This window comes from Macaca thibetana, chromosome 13 (assembly GCF_024542745.1).
Source record: "Macaca thibetana thibetana isolate TM-01 chromosome 13, ASM2454274v1, whole genome shotgun sequence".
Taxonomy (NCBI): domain Eukaryota; kingdom Metazoa; phylum Chordata; class Mammalia; order Primates; family Cercopithecidae; genus Macaca; species Macaca thibetana.
The window spans coordinates 64,941,119-64,964,290 of record NC_065590.1 but is presented as its reverse complement, the minus strand read 5'-3'; the positions used below and the strand labels follow the sequence as shown (position 1 = coordinate 64,964,290).

Below are 23,172 nucleotides of genomic sequence, written 5' to 3'. Positions count from 1 at the left end.
GCTCTGCGGGCTTCCCAGGGGCTACATGGGGAGAGGATCCTTCATGCATCAGAGTATCCCAGGCTGGAGGCTATGCCTTATCCCCACCTGTCGGAACCAAACCGTGGTCCCCAGGCTTCAGCAGGCCCAACGCGCAGGCGCAACCACCAGCTTGTCGCGAGGCGGACAAACGCCGAGGCCGAGGCAAGGTGAGAGGGCGGGGCTGATAAGACCCCGCCTCCGTGGCGTCACGTGGGAGGCGGAGTCGGAAGTGTGACGGCGTGCGCGGGGCGGGGCTACTGCTGCGCGCGGGCGCGGGGGCGGGGCGCGGCGCGGCGCGGCGCGGCGCTCGCGGCGGCGGCTGCTGCCTGGGAGGGAGGCCGGGCAGGCGATAGAGCGGCGCCGCTCTCAACCTGACGGGGAAGTGGTCCCGGCGGCCGCGGCTGACTACCCCAGGGCGAACGGACGGACGACGGAGGCAGGAGCCGGGAGCCGAGCCGGGCGACCTAGAGAGCGAGCGGGTCAGGCTCAGCGTCGGCCACTCTGTCGGTCCGCTGAATGAAGTGCCCGCCCCGCTGAGCCCGAAGCCCGGCGCTTTCCCCGCAAGATGGACGGTTTCGCCGGCAGCCTCGGTGAGTACAGCTGGGGAGTCCTGCCTCTTCTGCGAAGGGTGGGAACTTTGTTCTCTCCGTACACAGCCCAGGCCCTGCCCTCCCCCCTGCCCCTCGGGGTGGCCGCGGCTCCACTGCACATGTTGCCTTCGAGGCTGCCGCCTCTTCGCGGACTCCGGTGGACTGAGGGCCCCTCCCCCATGTCCAGCCCTCCTCTGTGCTAGACCCTCCTTTCCTCCCGGAGCCCCTTTCATTGCAGGGCCCTCCAAAGGGGGAACCCCGTCCCTCTCAGGCCCCCCAATAGCTGGCACACCCCTCCCCGTACACTCATGGCTCCCCCCGCTCACTCCCCTTCAGAGTTGGGACACTTCTTCAAATCCAGGCTCCTCTTCAAGGTACAACATTCCACCCCCTTTCCACATACAGAGCTCTCTTTCAGGGTGGGGACAGCCTTTACCCGAACAGAGGCTGCTTTTTAGGGTGGGGACCCTCATTCCCTCTTCAGGAAGGGGGCATCCCCCGCCCCCCAGTCTTCACTTTAAATTTGGAGACTTTTCAGTATTCTTCAGAGTAGTAGGCAACTTCCTTTTCACTCCCTCCACTTCTCTGAGTATTTTGCAGTGGTGGAGAGACCTAGAATCATTGGAGCATCATTCGCTTAATACAGGAAAGGAAGAGGTGCATCTGTGTTGGGGGACCCTCTTTAAGAGTGAAAGCAGAAGTGTTTTCTGGCTCTGCATGCGTGCTGGGGAGAAGTGATTCTGCCCAATGAATCAATAGGAAAGGGGGCCTCTATCAGGGAAGGAAAGGATTCTCCATTTTTGGAAGATGTTGTCTTTGTGGAATGGAGAAAGGGAAGAGGTTGTTAAATAGGCTGAAGTGCCTTTTCAGTGTTCCTTTCACTCAGGTAATCTTCTGGCTAGGAAAGTCACAGCGCCAGGCTAGTATTGACTGCCCTAGAAACTGAGTCTGGAATTACTACTATTCTTCGAGGCCATTGGAATCTAGTGAAAGATTGAGTTCAACTGTTACAATGGTGAGAGAACAGTTTCAGCTTTGGCTGATAACGCAGTTATGTGATACCTACTGCTGGAATTGTATTTTGAGTTTTTTATGTGCAGGTAGCTTGTATTCAGACGCCTTTCTTTTACGTTTCTTGATGATAAGTCTCTACTTGGTTAATGTTCACTGATCAGTGAGCAGTCTGTCCATACATAGGCCGTACTATATCCAGATAATATCGAGATGAGATGGATTTTTAAAATCTAAAGTGAAAAAGTAAGTTAAAGAGCAATGGGCCCATAATAGATATTAAATAGCAAAATCCATAATTTTGGCCTTCCCTTTTTCTTGGGTAGAAAAAATTGTTGTTACAGTGCTTTCAGAGTGGAAATCCTAAAATAGGAGGCAACTGAGTGTTGTGTTACTCGTTCCTCCTCAAAGGCACCTGTTGTCCATTATCTAACCTTTGATGTCTTGTAATTCCTTACTTAGGTTGGGCGCCTTTTAGAGAGACATCCATTTTTCCCTGGTTCTTTTTTAGCTCCATGCGTTGGTTTATTCACAGTAAATGTTGGACCGAAAAACTTGTCCTATATGTCCGCTAAAGGGCTGATCATATACTAAAGTAAAAATTGAGTGTCTTTTTAGGGGATGTTGTGGAGAGCTGTGTTATCTTTGTACTGTATTGGGTCCTCATCCTGTAGGAATGGGGAGATCACTATTCACTTTAACTTCTTTCCTGTTGGTTCTGAAGACTTCTGGAGGGTTTGGTAAAGCTTCATTTTCTGTAAGTGTTTAGAAGGAGTCTTTCTCACCAGTTGGGGCACTTAAGTTTATTTTCAAACATTGGTTATGCTTTGTAATAGCTTTCTTTCTTAACCAGTTCATGAGGCAAGTGATATAAAAGACCGAGAGATGAAGATGAATTGCATTTGGGGCTCACACTTTTCGTAAAGAGCGTCATTGTTGACCCTAATGTTGGATTTAAAAAATTCATTTGATGCCATGCTTTGGGTGGTATATGATGAGACTTTTCTTTAGATATGGTGTTAATCAGGAGCAGAGGAGATATGCCTATCAGAGGAACCTGCGTCTGCAGAGAGGGAAGGAAATGGTTCCTGGCAGTATTTCTGGAGCTGCTCTTGATGAAGATACTTCTCAGTGGGAGCTCTGTGCTTTCTCTTTCTGTGCCCCTTGTAAGAGTAAAACTAGGCCCCATCTTAATTGAAACCTTAAAGGGGTGGGGGAGGAGTAGTGCTGGTATATTTTACTGGTAGTCTTTAAGCAGAGCTTTGCCCAGCTCTTGCCAAATTTCTTGTTTCTGTTCTCTGCAGTTAATTAGCCTAGAGCTTAGAGTTACATTGATCTTTATTTTATCAGGAGAGCCATGAATATAAAGGCAAGTACTTCTACTCTAGTAGATGTTTAAAAACTTTTTTTTTTTTTAAACCAAACAAGAATTCAAAACATGTGAAGTTCTTCTGGGGTTACAAGTATTGAAAGCATTTATCCTCAAGGAAGTATGTGTGTATTTCCTTTTACATATTAGATAGGTTCTTGAAAAATGGTGAAAAAAAAACTACATTTTTATAAGCAGAAAAATTGAGTGCTTTATAAACAGAACAATTTTAGAGAAGAGATTATTTAAGAGAATCCTGTGGTGACTCATTTTGGGAAGTGAAAAACTTAAAATTCAAACTGTACCCTTGATTGTTGCATGTTTAGATAAGAAAACCACTGTATTATGTGCATTTTATAAGATGTCTAATGGCAATTAAGACTAGTGTTTTTTTAAATCATATGAATGGTAGATGATTGGCCATTTTATAAATGCCACATTGAAGTTACATGGTACTGATTATATTATCTTTGTTTTACATAAAAAGAACTGAAGAATTCTTTTAATCTCCGCAACTGATGAATTTCAGGCAACTTGGCTGGCAGGTGTTTGTACTCTGGAATTTCCCTTAGGTATTATTAATATATCTTTTAATTCACGAATTATGGCAACTTAAGGCAGCACTGTAGAAACTTTTTTTTTTTTTTTTTTTTTTTTTTGTTAAGGAGCGAAAACTACTCAATTACCTTGATGTCTTGCCTCCAAATCACTACATATAGATACCCATGTGCAAAATGTATATACTGTGTATATTTTAAATCTCAGGTCTATGTGCAAAAGTGGGAAACTATTCATACAGCTTTTACCGATTTTTTGTAAGGCAGGGATTGGGTGCATTTCATGCTTAATCTTTTTAGAATCTCTTTCGTAATAGAGGTTTAATTTTAAGACTTTTATCTTGGAATTAACCTAGAGATTAGTCTGTTTGCATTTGAAAGAAACCTTATACCTAACCGTGTCAGCTTTAAATTTTTCTGCCTCAAAAGTTAAACAGCAAAACTTAAAATCTTCCCCCTAAGAAAAATCGTAGTGAACGAAACTGTTGGATTAGGATCTATAAGAAACAGTATTCTGGGTGCAGGGTATAAATGTGAACAAGTATAGCAGTATGCTTCAACTTCCGGACTGTTAGTCTTTTTAACATCACATTGTTAGAACTGTGATTTCTCATCACAGATTTAGTCTTGCTTTCTTAAAGGAACAACGCTGTATGTGATTTTCAAATATTAACCTAAAGCATTCCTTATTTACATGAAAATGTTTTTCATGTTATATTTGGAGAGGTTTTTTTAAAACTTTTTTTATTGTTTGCTTGTCTTTTGAAGAGTTCAAGATAGACTTAAGTTATGTAACAGGACATGAGTAGTAACTCTTAAATAGTAGAGCATCTTCACGAGTTAGCTAGAGTATTTTTCAACATGTATATGGATTACCATCAAGCATGGACTAGCACTATGCTAGGTGGTTCTCATGGGAAAGACAAGTAAAAGACATGCTTTTTGCCCTTTAGGAGCTTACTGCCTGGTTTTTAAAATAAGTACCATGACCAGGTACAGTGGCTCACGCCTGTAGTCCCAGCACTGTGGGAAACCGAGGTGGAATGATCGATTGAGCCCAGTAGTTTGAGACCAGCTTGGGCAACATAGCAAGACCCTCTCTCTACAAAAAAACAAAAATAGGCGTAGTGGCATGCGCCTGTAACCCCAGCAACTTGGGAGACTGAGGCAGGAGGAGCACTTGAGCACAGGAATTAAAGGTTGCAGTGAGCTACAATAGTACCACTGCACTCCACTGGGCCACAAAGGAAACCTCTGCCTCTAAAAAAATAATAACAATAAAGTACATACTGTATGTAGAGATGTTTACTATTAAGCGTAAGTACCAGAAATGGGGATGAAGGGAGGAAACACCGTTTAGAATGCTGTGCTGTGTTTCAAGCAAGTAACTTCTGAGAGAACATTTGTTGGTTGCTAGATTTATCTCTGTAGAGCTTGGCTTTTTGAAACAATGAAATAATTTATTTAGCAGTTCAAATTCTAGGGAGTCTTTCTCTGTCTTATGTGTAAGTTGGAATAACACGTAGCAAAATATTGTGTTTTATATGTGGGAGTCCATATCTGTAACATGTAAAACTTTAATATTCTTAAGAAATTTTAGAAAAATATTTTGATGTTTAAAATAGATTCTAATACTTGTATAAAGTTTAGGGGAAGAATTCATCTAGTATTACCTCAGTGTGGAAGATTCCCAGATCTATAGTATATTTCTTTTTGTGTGTGTGTCTGACGGAGTCTTGCTCTGTCTCCCAGGCTGGAATACAATGGTGCAATCTCAGCTCACTGCAACTTCTGCCTTCTTGGTTCAGGCGATTCTCCTGCCTCAGCCTCCCGAGTAGCTGGAATTACAGTCGTGTACCCCCAAACCCGGCTAATTTTTGTATTTTTAGTAGAGACAGGGTTTCCCCATGTTGGCCAGGCTGGTCTCAAACCCCTGACTTTGGGTAATCCACCCACCTTGACCTCCCAAAGTTCTGGGATTACAAGTGTGAGCCACTGCGCCTGACCCTATAGTATATTTCTATGTCTGTATATGATCTCTTATCCTTTAGCTGTCTTATGCTATTATAATGGCTTAATTTTGCATGCTGTATATGATTTTTAAATATTATTCTAAAGCATTCCTTATTTACAGTTTACAAAGAGCTTTTACCTCATTTAATCTGCATACTAACCTTGGGAGATAAATTATTATGTTTTTTTTTTTTTGGAGACAGAGTCTTGCTCTGTTGCCCAGGCTGAAGTGCAGTGACGTGATCTCGGCTCACTGCAACCTTTGCCTGCCAGGTTTAGGCAGTTCTTTGCCTCAGTCTCCCGAGTAGCTGGGATTACAGGTGCCCGCCACCATGCTTGGCTAATTTTTATATTTTTAGTAGAGATGGGTTTCACCATCTTGGCCAGGATGATCTTGAACTCCTAACCTTGTGTGATCCACCCACCTTGGCCTCCCTCACAGGCGTGAGCCACCATGCCTGGCCGAGAGTGTTTGTTTTTGAGATGGAGTCTCGCTCTGTTGCCCAGGCTGGAATGCAATGGCACCATTTCAGCTCACTGCAGCCTCTGCCTCGCAGGTTCAAGCGATTCTCCTGCCTCAAGCCTCCTGAGTAGCTGGGATTACAGGCGCTTGCCACCACACCTGGCTAATTTTTTGTATTTTTAATAGAGATGGGGTTTCACTGTGTTAGCCAGGTTGGTTGTGATCTCCTGACCTTGTTATTCACCTGCCTAGGCCTTCCAAAGTGCTGTGATCACAGATGTGAGCCATTGCACCTGGCTAAGAATGTGTTATTTTTTTAAAACGTTGAGTCCAGGTTTTTTCTTTTTTTGTATGGTTGGGATTGTTTGTATCTATATTATTTTATTTTATTTTATTTTGTTTTTTTGAGACAAAATTTCTCTCTGTTGCCCAGGCTGGAGTACAGTGTCACAGTTTTCGCTCACTGCAACTTCTGCCTCCCGGATTCAAGCGATTCTTGTGCCTCAGCCTCCCGAGTAGCTGAGATGACAGGTGTGCACCACTGCCCCCACCTAATTTTTGTATTTTTAATAGAGATGAGGTTTCGCCATATTGACCAAGCTGGTCTCGAACTGCTGGCCTCAAGTGATCCATCCACCTCAGCCTCCCAAAGTGCTAGGATTAGAGGTGTGAGTCACCATGCCTAGCCTCATATTATTTTTAAATAAAGGAAAAAAGAATAGAAAAATAAATTATCTTTAGCCCATCTGTACACAGCTGATGTTAATGTGTTGATGTACTTGTTCTTGGTCTTTTTCTGTGTTTAACTTTTTAATAGTTAAAGTCATATTGCAGACATAATTTTGCATTCTGTGTTTTTCGTTGGATCCTAACCTTTTTTTTTCCCCACTTGAACTCAGATTTTTCTGATGGAGTGCAGTGGTCTTTTCTCTACTCAGTTACTGACTCTTGATAATCCTCAGGTACATACCTGAATCTGAACTTTTCTCCTGAATCAGTTTCTTTTCCTTATTTCCCACTGACTGTATCACCCAGTTTGAAATTTCAGAATCATGTTTGATTCTTTGCCATTTTTGCCTGGGGCATTAGAATCTCTTCTAAGACTTGTCAATTCTTGTCACCTTTTCTCATCCCTTTTGTTTTCCACCGCTGTAGTTCAGGTACTTATTATTCGATGCATGGATTATTGCATGGCGTCAAGAATCTCCACCTGTCCAGTTTATTTTGTACAAGGCCCTCAGACTAATCTTCCTAAAGCCATACTTTGATTGTGCCATTCACCCTCTCAGATTGCTTCATTGCCTTGATGACTACATTCAAACACCTTAGCCTCTTAGCCTCTTCTCAAGTCCTCTGTCATCTCTTTCGACTGTCTTACCGTGTTCTGACCGTGTTCTGACCAATTTCTTGTTCCTCAAATTTTCATCTTTTCATCCTGATGACCATTCTCAATACCCTTCTAGGCTCAACTCAAATATTATTTCCTTTGTGAAAATGTTTATTTCTTTTCCGAAGTATTCTTCCTTGAACACTTGATAGGACCACTCTTGGGGTACTTATTGCGAAATGTTTTTTTCTTACAGTTATAAGGTGAAAGTAATTATTACAAATCTTAAAATTGTTATTTCCCTAAGTCAAATTGTTTTTATTTTTATTTATTTATTTTTTTATGAGATGGAGTTTTGCTTTGTTGCCCAGGCTGGAGTGCAGTGGTGTGATCTCAGCTTACTGCAACCTCTGCCTCCTGTGTTCAAGGGTTTCTCCTGCCTCAGCCTCCCGACTAGGTTTGGTATGACAGGCGTGTGCCACCACACCCGGCTAATATTTGTATTTTTAGTAGAGATGGGTTTCGTCATGTTGCCCCAGCTGGTCTCGAACTCCTGACCTCAAGTGATCTGCCCGCTGAGGCCTCCCAGAGTGCTGGGGGATTGCAGGTACCACACCCACCTAAGCCAAATGTATAAGCCTCTTAAAGGCTGTATTGAAGGTTTTATTGAAGGCTGAAACTCTCATGTGTCTTTGAAGTCTTGAGGTGGAGATTTCATGATCCAGTAAAATGTAGAGTAAAATGTGGAGGAAAAAAATTAGGGACTAGCATATAGTTGATGACTTAACAACCTTCACTTTCATACCTTGTTTTTTTTAAAAGAAATGACACTTGAAGACCAAAAGATTATAATACACAATCTCAGAATAAAAAATTGTAAAATTACTTGAAAAATTAAATATGGGTTACACCTGTTATCCCAACAGTTTGGGAGGCTGAGGCGGGCGGATCACTTGAGCTCAGGAGTTTGAGACCAGCCTGGGCAACATGGTGAGACCCCGTCTCTACCAAAAGTACAAAAAAATTAGCCAGGCATGGTGGTGCACACCTGTGGTCCCACATAACTTGGGAGGCTGAGCTGGGAGGCTTGCTTGAGCCTAAGAGGTGGAGGTTGCAATGAGCTCAGATCACACCACTGGTCTCCAACCTGGGTGACAGAGTGAGACCCTGTCTCAAACAAGCAAGCAAACAAACAACTCACTTTGTTCTTATTTCTCATTTTACGCGAAATGAGTGAAATCTTCTGGGCTTTATTGGGAATCCGATAAAGAATTGTGTGCCAGATTCTAGGGTATTATTTTCAAGTACAAGTCATATGCATGACCTATGAATGGTTTTTGAACTCAGTTTAGTAGTGGTCAGGACCAACATTAGAAAAATGAGACAAGGAAGAGATAATGTAAAATATCAGTACTTCATGTGAGATTGCTTCATGGAACGTTTAATATCAGTTATATATATTTGTCTTAGATTTCAGTGTAAAATTTCTGTTGGTCACAATCAGATGAAAGATACATTTTTAGTGGCTAATCCCTATCTTTGAGAGAATAGGTGGGAAGGTTAACATACATGAAAAGGTGGATGAACAATCAGAAGTAATCATGAGTTTGAAAGGTTAACATACATGAAAAGGTGGATGAACAATCAGAAGTAATCATGAGTTGTGGGCTATGTCTTTGATAAGTTTTTAGAGTCTGAATATAATTAGAATATGTTTAACATCAGTGGGAGCAGAAAGATATTTATTAGTTCTAGAATGAACGTAATTGAGGCAAACTTAGTATGTAAAGAAGTGATTTTATGATATTGGTAGGGCTGGGGTATATTTACCTTGCAAATCAATTCTTTGCTTTGAAAGAGAATTTTCAGGCCAGGTGGTGTGGCTCACACCTATAATCCTAGCACTTCGTGAGGCCAAGGTAGGAGTATCATTTGAGGCCTGGAGTTCAAGACCAGTCTGGGCAACACAGTGAGACCCTGTCTCTACCAAAAAAACAAAAATTAGCCGAACGTGGTGGCACATACCCAGCTCCTTGGGAGGCTGAGGTGAGAGGATCGCTTGAGCCCAGGAGGTGGAGGCTGCAGTGAGCTATGATCATGCTACTGCATTCCAGCCTGGGCGGCAGAGTGAGCAGCGAGACCCTGTCTCAAGTAAGTAAGAGGATTTTCCTTGTTTGTAGTGTGGTGAGTATCCCCTATGTGATGCTTGTCACGTGAGAAAGCCCTGGGAGCCAAAAATAACTGCAAAAAAAGAGGGTTTACCATATTGCTTTATTTTACTTTTAAGCCAGTCCGATGGAGTTATCTGTGTCTTGACTGGTTCCCCACTTATTTGCTCAAATACATTTTTTCCCCCAGGAAGCTGTCCCTGATTAGTACACTCAAACCATTGCACTATAGCACTTCTAAAGTGGAGGGGACTGAGCACTTACACTTAAGGGATCTGGGAGTATAGCCAAAAGTTGAAATCTGTGTAACTTTAAAGTTAATGTGATTGTTTTGCAACAATTATTATAAAGATTTATTCAGACAGGAATCGTCAATAGATGCTAAATCTAAGGGGATATTTTGGTGAGGAGCAGGATGTCTGCATGGTCTTAAATTTCTCCCCATATAATGCTTATTACTTGTAAGGGGGGAAAACAGTAACTCAATATGGTGGTGAAATCAGACAACCATATTGTTGTCTTTTTTGCACACATGCACATTGTGTGCATGATCAAAATAAATATTGCCAGTGGTTGTTGTTTGTATCTGCATGTGATACACTGAAAAGAACACATCACTTATGGTGTTTTTCAGCTGTGAATTCATAGCCTGAATCTAATCATGAGGAAATTTTTTTTTTTTTTTTTTTTTTTTTTTTGAGACGGAGTCTCGCTCTGTCGCCCAGGCTGGAGTGCAGTGGCGCGATCTCGGCTCACTGCAAGCTCCGCCTCCCGGGTTCACGCCATTCTCCTGCCTCAGCCTCCCGAGTAGCTGGGACTACAGGCGCCCACAACCGCGCCCGGCTAATTTTTTATTTTTATTTTTTATTAGTAGAGACGGGGTTTCACCGTGGTCTCGATCTCCTGACCTTGTGATCCGCCCGCCTCGGCCTCCCAAAGTGCTGGGGTTACAGGCGTGAGCCACCGCGCCCGGCCCTAATCATGAGGAAATTTTAAACTCCAGATGGGGAACATCCTATTTTTTAAAACGTCGGGGAGCTGGGCTTTTTATTTTTATTTTTTTTAATGTTATAAAGACAAAGTCTGGAAACATTCCAGGCTAAAGAAGACTTAAGAGATATGGTAACTAAATGGACTACCTGATTTTAGACTGGATCTTGTATAGAGGGGAAAATATAATAAAGGATATTATTGGATCACTTGGCAAAATTGGAATATGGATGGTAGTAAGTATTGCATTAATGTTTATTGAAGTTGATAACTGTCTTCAGGTTATGTAAGAGAATACTTTTATTCTTAGGAAATACATACCAAAGTTTTTATGGAGAATGATCCATGATGTTTATAACTTATATTCAAATGGTTTAGGAAACAAATGTAATGCATATGTGGGACTTTTTTGTTTTGTTTTGAGATGGAGTCTCGCTCTGTCGCCCAGGCTGGAGTGCAGTGGCGTGATCTCGGCTCACTGCACCCTCTGCCTCCCGGGTTCAAGCGATTATCCTGCCTCAGCCTCCCGAGTAATTGGAATTACAGGCTGATGCCACCATGCCCGGCTAATTTTGTATTTTTAGTAGAGGTAGGGTTTCACTCTGTTGGTCAGGCTGATCTGGAACTCCTGATCCCAAGTGATGCACCCGCCTCAGTCTCCCAAAGTGCTGGGATTACAGGCGTGAGCCACCACACGTGACCATATGTGTTTTATATATACACACAGATACATGTACATATAGAGGGAGGGAGGGACAGAGAGCATGCATATGTGCATGTGTGTAAATAAAGCCAATGGATAAAATGTTAATAATAGGTTAATTTGGTGAAAGCTATGTGGATAGTCTTTGTACTGTTTTTGTTCTTACAGCTTTTCTGTGAGTTTGGAATCATTTTCAAATGAAAAGTTTAAAAAAATATGAACTGTGCATTATACTTCATAGTATAGCTTTAAAAAAATTTGAAACTATCCTGTCTTCCAGAAAATTCCAGGCAAACCCTTGAGATAAAACTGCAGCTCCAAGAATATGTTCCTTGTGTATATCATGTGGCTTCCTTTTATCCCTAAGCCTCAGTTTGAGAAACATGTCTCTGGGCCAGAGGTAGCTGTGGTTCAGATTTAGCCAACAGACATGTTTTGTTTGGCCCTTTTGAGTGTTTTAAAAATTGGGAAATTTCGTATAACAATGTAGATGTTTGGTTTCTATTGAAAAATAGAGTGATCTTGCCACTCTGGGCTTGCATTCCATTCCAGATGGTCTATATATTCACTAAGTGGTGTGCCAGGTACCCTCAGTCCCTACCTTACATGCAGCTTGTTTTAGTCATTCCTTTCCTGGCCTCTGTAGACCTATCTTTGCAACCTTTACCTAGCCTAAGAGGTGATGAAAGTGCCTGTCTTCTTTATACTATAACAATTTGAGAACTAAATTGCTAAACAGATGCCCTATCACCCTCTAACATTTTAGTGTTTATTTCCTGTAAATAAGGCTTTCTCCTACATAACCATCTGCAACCAACAAAATCAGGAAATGTTGATACATTACTGTCTAATTCTCAGACCCATTCTAGTTTCACTAATTGTCTCAGTAATGTCTTTTATAGCAAAAAGCTCTAGTTCACAATTACATGTTGAATTTCGTTCTCATGTCTCTTTGATATGGAACAGTACCTTAGTCTTCCTTGGGGTTTGTGACCTTGACACTTTGGAAAGTTGCCCTCCAGTTGTTTTGTAGACTGTCCCTAAATTTGATGTTTTTAGATTCAAATTATGCAGTTTTGGGAGAAATGCCACAGAAGTGAAGCTATGTTTGTCTCATTGCATCCTATTAGGTGGCACACAGTTTTGATTTATCCCATTACTGGTGATGTCCATTTTGATCACTTGGTGTCTGCTAGATTTGTCCACAATTTTACAGTTTTAATAATTGCAAGATTATTTTTCTTGTTTTACTTGGTAGTTAATAGCTATTTTTTAAAATGCGCTTTGAAACGATGTAACTATTCAGTTCTTCATCAGACCTTCAGTGTATTGGTTTATATCTGTATGGACTCAGGTTTCTTATTTTTATTTTATTTTGTATTTGAGACAGGGTCTCACTCTGTCACCCAGACTGTAGTGCAGTGGTGCGATCTTGGCTCACAGCATCCTCCGCCTCCCAGGCTCAAGCGATTCTCCTGCCTCAGCCTCCTGAATAGCTGGGTTTACAGGTGTGCACCACTACCACTTGGCTAATTTTTGTATTTTTAGTAGGGATGGGGTTTCACCATGTTGGCCTGGCTGGTGTCAAACTCCTGACCTCAGATGACCTACCTCAGCCTCCCAAAGTGCTGGGATTACAGGCGTGAACCACTGTGCCTGGCCAGGTTTCTTATTTTTTTGATGGGTTATAATCCATTACTCTTTATTTTGATGCTTCAGTTGGCCCTGTTTTGGCAAGTAGATGCCCCTGTAAACTGTCTTCTTTGTTTTTTTGCCATGTTCTCATCATTCTTTGATGACTTTCTTGTGTTGTGACACAATAAGATGATTGAGGTTCGTCTTGTACTCTTTTTGCTCCAGCCCTAGAATCAGCCATTTTGCCAAAGAGCCCTAGTTCTTTTATGGAGAAAGGTATTTAGAAACCAAGCTCTGTGCGCTAGTTGTGTTCAATGCTGCTGGAGTCCTTGTCACAGTAGTTAAAATTAAGGAATATATTTATGTACGTGTGTGTGGCAATATATAGATATAGTTACAGCTATATTTTTACAACAGCATAGGATTAATTTTAGTTTCCTCCTTTATATTTTTATAATTACTTCCCCAACAGAAACCTGGCTTCCATTATATTTAGCGTATTTATTTATTTGATGAGTCCTCCCCTGCACAATCAATCTCCTGTCTCCACTGGTTTCTACTTCCTTGCCTATTCAGGTTCTGATTGAACCTGTGGTGGGCTGCCTGGTCATCTTGTACTGACATTCTCATCCCACCAGGGCTCCAGCATCCTATGCCAGGCTGCCTTTCTCATCCACCTGGTTGTTGATACCCTGCACACTAAACTCTGACACCCCATGCTGTGCTGCTCCTCTACCAGAATGACCTCCTTACACACTTGCCTTGCACTGGCTGCCTTGATAGCTTTAGGACTGAACTATGGGGGAAGGGGAGAAGCTTAATCATTTTTAGAGAAAACAGTAGCTCTAATGAAAAAATTGAAAACTGTATCTTTTCCACCAAATATCACAAGCATTTCTTTATTTTATATCACTTCCCAAATCTTGTTTACATGTCTATTAGTCTGCTAGAGCTACCATACGAAATTACTACAGACTGAGTGACTTAAACAACAGAAACATATTTTCTTACGGTTCTGGAAGCTAGAGGTCAGAAATCAGTGTTTTGTCAGGTTTGATTTCTTATAACACCTTTATCCCTAGCTTGTAGGTTGCCATCTTCTGGGTCCTCGTGTGGCCTTTTCTTTGTGTGCACATATCACTGGTGTCTGTGTGTCCAAATTTCCTCCTTTTTTTTTTTTTTTTTTTTGAGACGGAGTCTCGCACTGTCACCCAGGCTGGAGTGCACTGATGCAATCTCAGCTTACTGCAAGCTCCACCTCCCGGGTTCATGCCATTCTCCTGCCTCAGCCTCCCGAGTAGCTGGGACTGCAGGCGCCCGCCACCATGCCCGGCTCATTTTTTTTGTGTGTGTTTTTAGTAGAGATGGGGTTTCACGGTGTTAGCCAGGATGGTCTCGATCTCCTGACCTCATGATCTGCTGACCTCGGCCTCCCAAAGTGCTGGGATTACAGGCATGAGCCACTGCGCCCTGCCCAAATTTCCTCTTTTACAAGGATACCAATTGTATTGGGTGAGGCCCCCCCCACCCCACTGCCCATCTCTACCAAAAGTACAAAAAATTAGCCAGGCATGGTGGTGCATGCCTGTGGTCTCAGGGACTCAGGAGGCTGAGGTGGGGAGATTGCTTGAGCCTGGAAGGTAGAGGTTGCAGTGAACTGAGATCACACCATTGTGCTCCAACCTGGGTGACAGAGTGGTGACTGACGCTAATTATAGCTCCCAGAATGAAAATCTAACGATTTAACAAATATTTGTTAAGTAAATACTGCATGCCAGGCATTGTTTTCATACTGGGAATATGTCAGTGAACAAAACAAAAATCCCTACTCTCATGAAGCTTATATTATTGTGAAGGGAGATAGACAATAAAGAGTTTTAATTAAATTATTCACCCTTAGGAGGTCAGTGGCTTCTGTAAAAACAATTGATGTCTACACTGTTGGTTGTGAGCACATTATCCTTTTTTCTTAGATGTTGGTGATATAACCTGTGTGGGATATGGTTGGATCAGATTATACAGAAAAGTAATCTTGGGGATACAAAAACAGGTAGTTATAACATTGATAGCTGCCCTAGGGCCACTTTGTTATACATCTTAGTCACTGTATCTGATTTTGATAGGTTTTTGGTATATATATATGTATGTATAAAATACACATATACATTTTGCAGGCTTCCATTCTCGGTTCCTTTTTTTAAAAAATCATTTATATTTAAGGTCTTATTATTTACTATGCTACCTTTATGGTTGGACATACATTTCTTTTTATTTTTAGTATTTTTTCTTATTAAAGAATTTGGCTGTATTTCAATAAAATCTTTTTTTTCAGGTTAATTATTATAGGTCACTGTTTATCAATCTGGATTGAGGACCTATATCCAGTTACTAGAGAATTCTCAGGATGCTGGGGAGGTCTTAAAACAGCTGTTTGTGGGTGGTGGTGTTGGTAGAGGCAAAATGTGGGTTGTGTGACCAGGATGAGGTCACCTCTTCCACCTTCTGGCCCTCTTTCTTTCCGGACTTTAACACCTACTTTGGTACTTAAAGCAATTTGGGCTATTTGCTGTGCTCTGAAGAGTTGTTTAGTAGTAGCACCTATAAGATGGTGTTAAATGTTTTTTGAATGAGTCTATGTCACAGCAACAAAGAAAGAGTTGTTTTCAGTAGTTTGAAAACCATTGATATGGTTTTTATCTCATTCTATTCTTACTTAACCTGCATATGGCCACCAGATTATTTATTCTAACACACCATTTTCATTGTCACTCCCTGTTTTAAGAGCTTTCATCTCAAGTTTCTGTGAGATAAACTCTAGTATGGTGTCCAAGTTGTCCTGCCACCTGGCTCTCTCCTACCTTTCCAGCTTCACCTGTTACCACGGCCCCTACATGGATTCCCTCTATCCCTTTTCTTGCTTAGTTTTTTGTTAACTGGTTTCTTTTTATACCATTATTTATTTAATATCTTTCCTTTCTCTTACTAATTCCTGTTTATCCAAAGTAGTTTAAGTCCACCTCTTCTTTTGACCACTTTAATCCACAGGAATTTTCTCTCCCATTTTCTGAAATCTAGCACATTTGATTTTACTTACAGAGATCAATCATATATTTGCCTTATGTTGTTAAGTCATATATAGCCCTTTAAGTATTTCATGTTGTCTCTTCAATTAGGCAATACATTTCTTAAGGACAAGAATGTGTTTTATAGTAGGTTGAATGTATTGCCTTTTGAGTGGTAACTGCTCTCGTATCTAGTGCCTAACTGCTTTGGCCGATGGGAAAAACCATAGAATCAGTGGATTGATATAATTCTCTTTAACTTTTTGTTTTTATGTAATCTAGTTTTCTGTCCTTTGTGCAATGATATATCTGTGACATATTGGCAAAATCATTTTTCCTGGAATAATATAATACCTGAGCATATATTAATTTTTTTTTTTCATTTTATAAAGAAACTGAGTTGAAGAGAGGGAAAATAACTTGCTCAGGATTATGGGTTGACAAACTACCACCTTCTGGCCAGTCTGGTCTCTTTTGCATTCTGTCTGAGAAAATGGTTTGTACATTTTTAAGTAGTTGAAAAATAAAAAGAATATTGTGACACATGAAAATTATATGAAATTCAAATTTCAATATCCATAAATAAAATTGTGTTGGAACCAGCCATACTCGTTTACTTAGAGGATTGTCTGTAACTACTGTCACGTGACAGTGGCAGAGTAGAGTAGTTGTAACAGAGACCGAATGGCGTGCAGAGCCTAAAAATCTCTGCTGTCTGGTTTTTTATAGAAAAAAGTTTTCAGCCCTTGCTTAAGGTTGAAACTTGTTCAGCCTTGGCTTAAGGTTGAGCCATGATTTAATTCTAGGCAGTTAGAGAGCCTTCTTTATAGTCTCCTGAACATAGCATGGGGTCTTTGGGGAACTACTAAGTAAATATTAATAATTGAATATAGAGATGAGAGATGAAGGCAGGAGAGGACCATATCACTGATTATCTTCAGTGTCATGCTGAAGAGTTTGGCTTTGGGCCTGAAGGTGATGGGGGGGCCACTAAAGGACTTGTAATCAAGTTTGGATTTTAGAAAGTTTAGTCTGCTGGTACTGGGGAGAATGAATTGGAGCAGACAATATTGAAAATGGGAATATCAGTGTGGAGTTTTTGCAGTAATCTAGGAGAGACATGAAAGGGGTCTGAAACAGGTCTTCCCTCTTTTCTTCAGTTGGATAGGAGATACGGACAGATTTAAAATTAGAGGAAAATCTATAAGACTCTCTTATGAATCAGGCATTTTAAGCATATAATTTTAAGTGTTCATAGTAACTCTGAAATACCATTATTTTATAATACCAATTAAAAAGGCCCCAAAAAGCTATTGAGAATTAAATTGCTAAACGGGTGCCCCATCACCCTCGAACATTTTAGAGTTTATTTCCTGTAAATAAGGCTTTCTCCTGCATAATCATACTACAAGCAACAAAATCAGGAAATGTTGATTCATTACTGTCTAATTCTCAGACCCATTCTAGTTTCACTAAGTGGGATAACTGGAGTGTGATCTTTAAAAAGTCTATGCTTGTTTTACTGAACTTTGCTATGTCTGTTTTTACCTGGGAATAATGCTAGCTACCTACTTCGGATTGAATCACTTTTCCTATTTTCCAAATAGCTTATAATTGCCACAGAAAAATACATAGCCAAAATAACTAAGGAGATCCTAAATTACGTTACTATATACTTTTATTTCCCTGTATTAAGCACAGGGAAACACAAGTTCATTCTGGATCCACAATGAATTTGATTTTTGACTTTTTGAAAGTCCTTAATTTACATTTGAAAAAAAAAATCTTTAACTGTAAGGTAAATATTTTTAATGCCTTAACTTGACAAACTTGCTGTATACCCTAGGGTGGATTATGGAATTTGAAAAACAACAGATAAGATAAAGACACATTCCTAAGAGATGTATGAGAAAGTGTGTTTAGAGCAGGCTTTTGAGAATCATTTTCTTTCTTTGCTTATTAATCTCTTCCTACCTCACATCACTGACATTTTGTTTTAACCCTGGATAAGGTAGTTAGCTATTTCTGTCAGACTTCATTGGACTTACTTAAAACTGGGTATACTCTGCTCCTTTGGGGATTTGTCTGTCATTTTTGTTATCAAATGCATTCTCAATAGCAAATTTTCACAGTCCTTTGTTTTAAAACAACATTAGAGCATTTCGTATCTTGGTTTTAGTGAAAGAGTAGAACTACAGAGTAGTTTCCAGATTTCTAAATTTTTAAATCCATTTTATTGAGCTGTCTTTTACGTATAATGAAATGACAATTTTAGGAGTACAATGGGTCTTAATTTATATCATTGTGTATTCACTACTACAATCAAGATATAGAACATTTTTGTTACCCAAAAAATTCTCTCATGCCTCTTTGTAGTCAGTCCCTTCCCTCTACCTCCAATTCTTGGCAACTGCTGATCTGCTTTTTTCCATTATATATATATATATATATATATATACACACACACACACACACACACACACACACATATATATATATATATATATTTTTTTTTTTTTTTTGAGACAAGGTCTCACTCTGTTGCCCAGGCTGGAGTGCAGTGGCAGGATCTCAGTTCACTGTAACGTCCAATTCCCAGGCTCAAGTGATCCTCTCACTTCAGCCTTCCAAGTAACTGGGACTATAGGCACACACTGCCGTGCCTGGCTATTTTTTTTGTGTGTGTATTTTTTGTAGAAATGGAGTTTTGCCATGTGGCCCAGGCTCATCTTGAACTCTGGGCTCAAGTGATCTGCCTGCTTCAGCTTCCCAAAGTTCTGGGATTACAGGGGTAAGCCACCACATCCAGTGTATTTTGTCTTTTCTAGAATTTCACATGACTGGGATCTTACAATCTGTGGTCTTTTTTGTGCTTTTTACTTAGCATATTGCTTTAGCGATTCATCCATGTTGTTTGTTTCACTAGTTCATTCCTTTTTATTGCTGAGTAATATTTCTTTGTGTGAATATACCACACTTAGTTTATTCAGTAGATGATGGACATTTCAGTTGCTATTAGTTTTGCCTGTTATGAATAAAGCTGCAGTGAACATTTGCATATACATCTCCTTTCAGACCCTAGCAACCATGAATCTGTTTTCTTTATGAATTTGCCTATTTGGTGCTCATTTTTTAAAAAAAAGAATTGCCTTAATTTTTGAGAGTATTTTATATGCTTTGGATACAAGTCCTATATAAAAAATGTGGTTTGCAAATATTTTCTCCCAGTCTGTGGCTTGCCTTTTCATAAATTAACAGTCTTTAGAAGAGTGAAAGTTTTTTAGTTTGATGAAATTCATTTATCAGTTTATTTTAATGTTCAACTTATTTTTTTCTTTTATAGTTTATACTTTTTGTGTCCTGCTTAAGGAATTTTCGCCTAACCCAAGGTCATAAAGATTCTTACTATTTCTTAGTTTTTGCTCTTAATTTTAAGTCGATGATCTCTGTAGAGTTAATTTTTGTATAGGGTATGAGGTCAAGGTTCATTTATTTGCACACTGATGATTTTTGTTCCAGCACAATTGAACTAATTGAAAAGATTGGCCTTTTTCCATTAAATTACCTTGGCACCTTTGCTGAAAATCAACAGACCACGTATGTGTAGATGAAGTTCTGCATTCTGTATTCTGGTATGTCAATCTATGTTTGTCACTAAGCAAATATCACATTGTCTTAATTACTATAGCTGCATAGTAAAGGTTTCAATTAAAATTTTTATGTATTGGGCCGGGCGCAGTGGCTCAAGCCTGTAATCCCAGCACTTTGGGAGGCCGAGACGGGCGGATCACGAGGTCAGGAGATCAAGACCATCCTGGCTAACACAGTGAAACCCCGTCTCTACTAAAAAATACAAAAATCTAGCCAGGCGAGGTAGCGGGCGCCTGTAGTCCCAGCTACTCGGGAGGCTGAGGCAGGAGAATGGCGTGAACCCGGGAGGCGGAGCTTGCAGTGAGCTGAGATCCGGCCACTGCGCTCCAGCCTGGGCGACAGAGCGAAACTCCGCCAAAAAAAAAAAAAAAAAAAAAAAAAATTTTATGTATTTGAAAAACAATGTAGAGGAAATGGAAAATAATGTAGAGGACCTCCTGGGCTCAAGTGATCGTCCCACTCACCTCGCAGAGTAGCTGGGACTACAGGTGCACACCACCCTGCCTGGCTAATTTTTGTATTTTTTTGTGTTGAGAAGGGTTTTTGCCATATTGCCCAGGCTGGTCTCAAACTCCTGGGCTCAAACGATCCGCCAGTCTCAGCCTCTCAAAGTGCTGGGATTATAAGCCGTGAACCACTGCTCCTGGGTACTTATATTTTAGAGTTTACTTTTAAAATTACTTTTTTTTTTTTTTTTGAGACAGTCTTGCTTTGTCACCCAGGCTGGAGTGCAGTGGTGTGATCTTGGCTTACTGCAGCCTCTGCCTTCTGTGTTAGCCTCCCGAGTAGCAGAGATTACAGGCACCTGCACCATGCCTGGCTAATTTTTGTATTTTTAGTAGAGACGGAGTTTCGCCATGTTGGCCAGGTTGGTCTCGAACTCCTGACCTCAGGTGACCTGCCCACCTTGGCTTCTCGTAGAACTGGGATTTACAGGCATGAACCACCATGCCCAGCCTACTTTTAAAATTACTTTCAGGGGCCAAGCATGGTGGCTCACACCTGTAATTCCAGCGCTTTGGGAGTCGGAGGCAGGAGGATTGCTTGAACCCAGGTAGGCAGCATTATTCCCAGGTAAAAATAGACATAGCAAAGTTCAGTAAAAAGAGCATGGACTTTTTAAAGTTCAAACTCCAGTTATCCCACTTTTAGCTTTTCTGAGCCTTTTTGTTTGTTTTAAATTTTTTAAGAGTTGGGATTTCGCTTTGTTGCCTAGGCTGGTCTCAAACTCCTGGACTCAAGCCATCCTCCCTATTCGGCCTCCCAAAGTGCTGGTATTACAGGCATGAGCCACCTTGACCAGCCATGAGCCTTATTTTTAAAACAGTGATAATATTTCAGAGTTACTATGGGGAGCACCTGAAATTTTATTCATGAAGTGTCTGATTCATAAGAGAGTCTTGTTGATTTTTCCTTTTTAATTTTAAATCTGTCCGTATCTCCTATCCCACCACCCAGGGAAGGGAGGAGGAGACCTGTTTCAGGCCCTTATCATGTCTCTCCTAGATTGAGTTCAAGACCAGCCTGGGCTACATAGCATGACCATGTCTATGCTAGAAAGAAAATTAGTGAGCCAGGCGTGGTGGTGCGTACCTGCCGTCCCTGTTACTTGGGAGGCCAAGACGAGAGGATTGCATGAGTCCAGTAGTTCAAGGTGGCAATGAGCGATGATCTTGCTACTGCACTCCAGGTTCTGTGACACAGCGAGAACCTGTCTCAAATAAATAAATAATAAAATTACCTTCAAAAACATGATCTCCTTAATTCACTAACAATCTTAGGAGTTAGAACAGACATTAATATCTGTATTTTATAAATGAGGAAACTATAAGGTTTAAGAGGGCTGATTTGAGATCATACGGTTAGTATGATAAAGCACTGAAACCCAAGTCATGACTTTCAAAATACGGTGCTTTCCACTACATGATACTAATTTCATTTGCTGTTGTTCTCTCATGTTGAATATTGAAGAATGAGTGTTTTATGAATAATTCAATCTCAAAATTTTATTTAATTATATAGCTACATGAAGACAGCTAATCCATTTCCTTGGTTACTAACAGCATGAGACATACTAAGAAGTCAAAATTCCCAATCTGAAATGCAAAGAGGAAAAAAAAAAGTCATCAAAATTAGGCTTTTTTTTTTTTTTTTTTAGGTGGTGGTGGTTTACAACCAGAAGAGGTGCTTATAATTTGATTTTAAATTTAGGAATGCAGGGAAGAGGCAAGATTTGTTAAAAGAAAGCAGAAATATTTCTTGAAAAACTTATTTTAAGAATTAAAGATGATCTTGTCAGGATGATAGAACTTAAGCTTTAGACTATTTGAGTGTGTATGTGTTATCTATATTCTCTTCTGTTGACAGACCTTATATTCTTTGCAACCTTAAGTCCCTTTCCTCCCATTTCCTCCTCCTGCTGAGCCCCCTGACAATGTCAGGTCATAGTTAGGAGGTTCTTGCAGGAGTAGAATGGTGACTAGAGTTTGAGTAGTGATGGCAAAAGAAACGGTAGGGTTTGAAATATATTTTGAGGGGCCTATGGATGTGCTTGATGAACGGATGTAAGGGATGAAGAAAACGAATGAATCACGGATAACTCCTAGTTTTTCAGCTTGATCAACTTGGTAGTACTATTTACTGATGTGGGGAAGACTTAGATGAATTAGATGAGCTATACAGTGAATGAAGGGAAATCAGAAGCTATTTTTTTTAAGTTTTGTTTTCATAAAAAGTAATATCACATCTCAGACATTGGAAAGGTAGAGACTAGATGAAATTACTTATGATCCTGACTTCCTGACAAAATAATTTTAAGTGTTTTGGTGTGTATCTTTATAGTCTTGTGTAGTGGTTGGCAACCTTTCTGTAAAGGCAGCTACTTAACTCTGTTGTAGCATGAAAGCAGCCATATAAACAATATGTAAATAAATGAGTGTACTTGTGTTCCAGTAAAGCTTTGTTTATGGACGTTGAAATTTGAACTTAATGTAATTTTCACATATCGCAAAAAAATTCTTTTACTCATTTTTTTTCCCCAAACATTAAAAAATGCAAAAACCATTCTTTGTGTGCAGGCCACCCAAAACAGTTGGCAGGCCAGATTTGGCTGTCTAGTCAGTTTGCAGGCCCCAGGTCTCGTGCATTTGTTTTATGGTTACAGTCATTATCTTACATTGAATTTTATTACCTACCTTTTCTACTTTATATATGTGCATACTTTTTAAATTGAAAGACAAAGTGATTGCATTTGTTGAATAGTAGGCCCTGATAAACTTAGTTTACAGAGTGCCTTTATGTTCATTAATTTTTAAATTCTTAGAATAACCGTGGGAAGTGTGTGTCATGCTTAATATAAAGTAAAATATGTATTATGTACATAATTGAGGGTCAGATATACATTATCATTAGATCTCTGTCTCTTCCATTTCTCTCTATATGTTGGCTTTATTCTCTGAAATGATGTTTCCCCAGCAGCAGTGGTCATGGCTACCAGTAGCTCTGGAACAATATCCTCAAAGTTTCCCTCCCTCAACACTAGTTTGAGAAATTCTAAGGCAGGACTTTGGTCCTGTTACATCAAAATTTCATCCCACTGTTAATCATTATGTG

At 40.3% G+C, this 23,172-nt stretch overlaps 1 protein-coding gene across 3 annotated transcripts in view; it reads left to right on the top strand.

Annotated features, from left to right (window-relative positions):
• Window positions 1–308: 308 nt before the first annotated feature.
• The window catches only part of EML4 (EMAP like 4), a 163,527-nt gene continuing 140,663 nt past the window's right edge, over window positions 309–23,172 (top strand). For 2 of the 3 annotated variants that reach the window (XM_050754786.1, XM_050754788.1), the window contains exon 1: window positions 309–611. In XM_050754786.1, the coding sequence (XP_050610743.1) occupies window positions 587–611 (25 nt within the window). In that variant the 5' untranslated portion in view covers window positions 309–586. The remainder of the gene's footprint in view (window positions 612–23,172) is intronic. The other variant, XM_050754787.1, reaches the window with a different exon arrangement.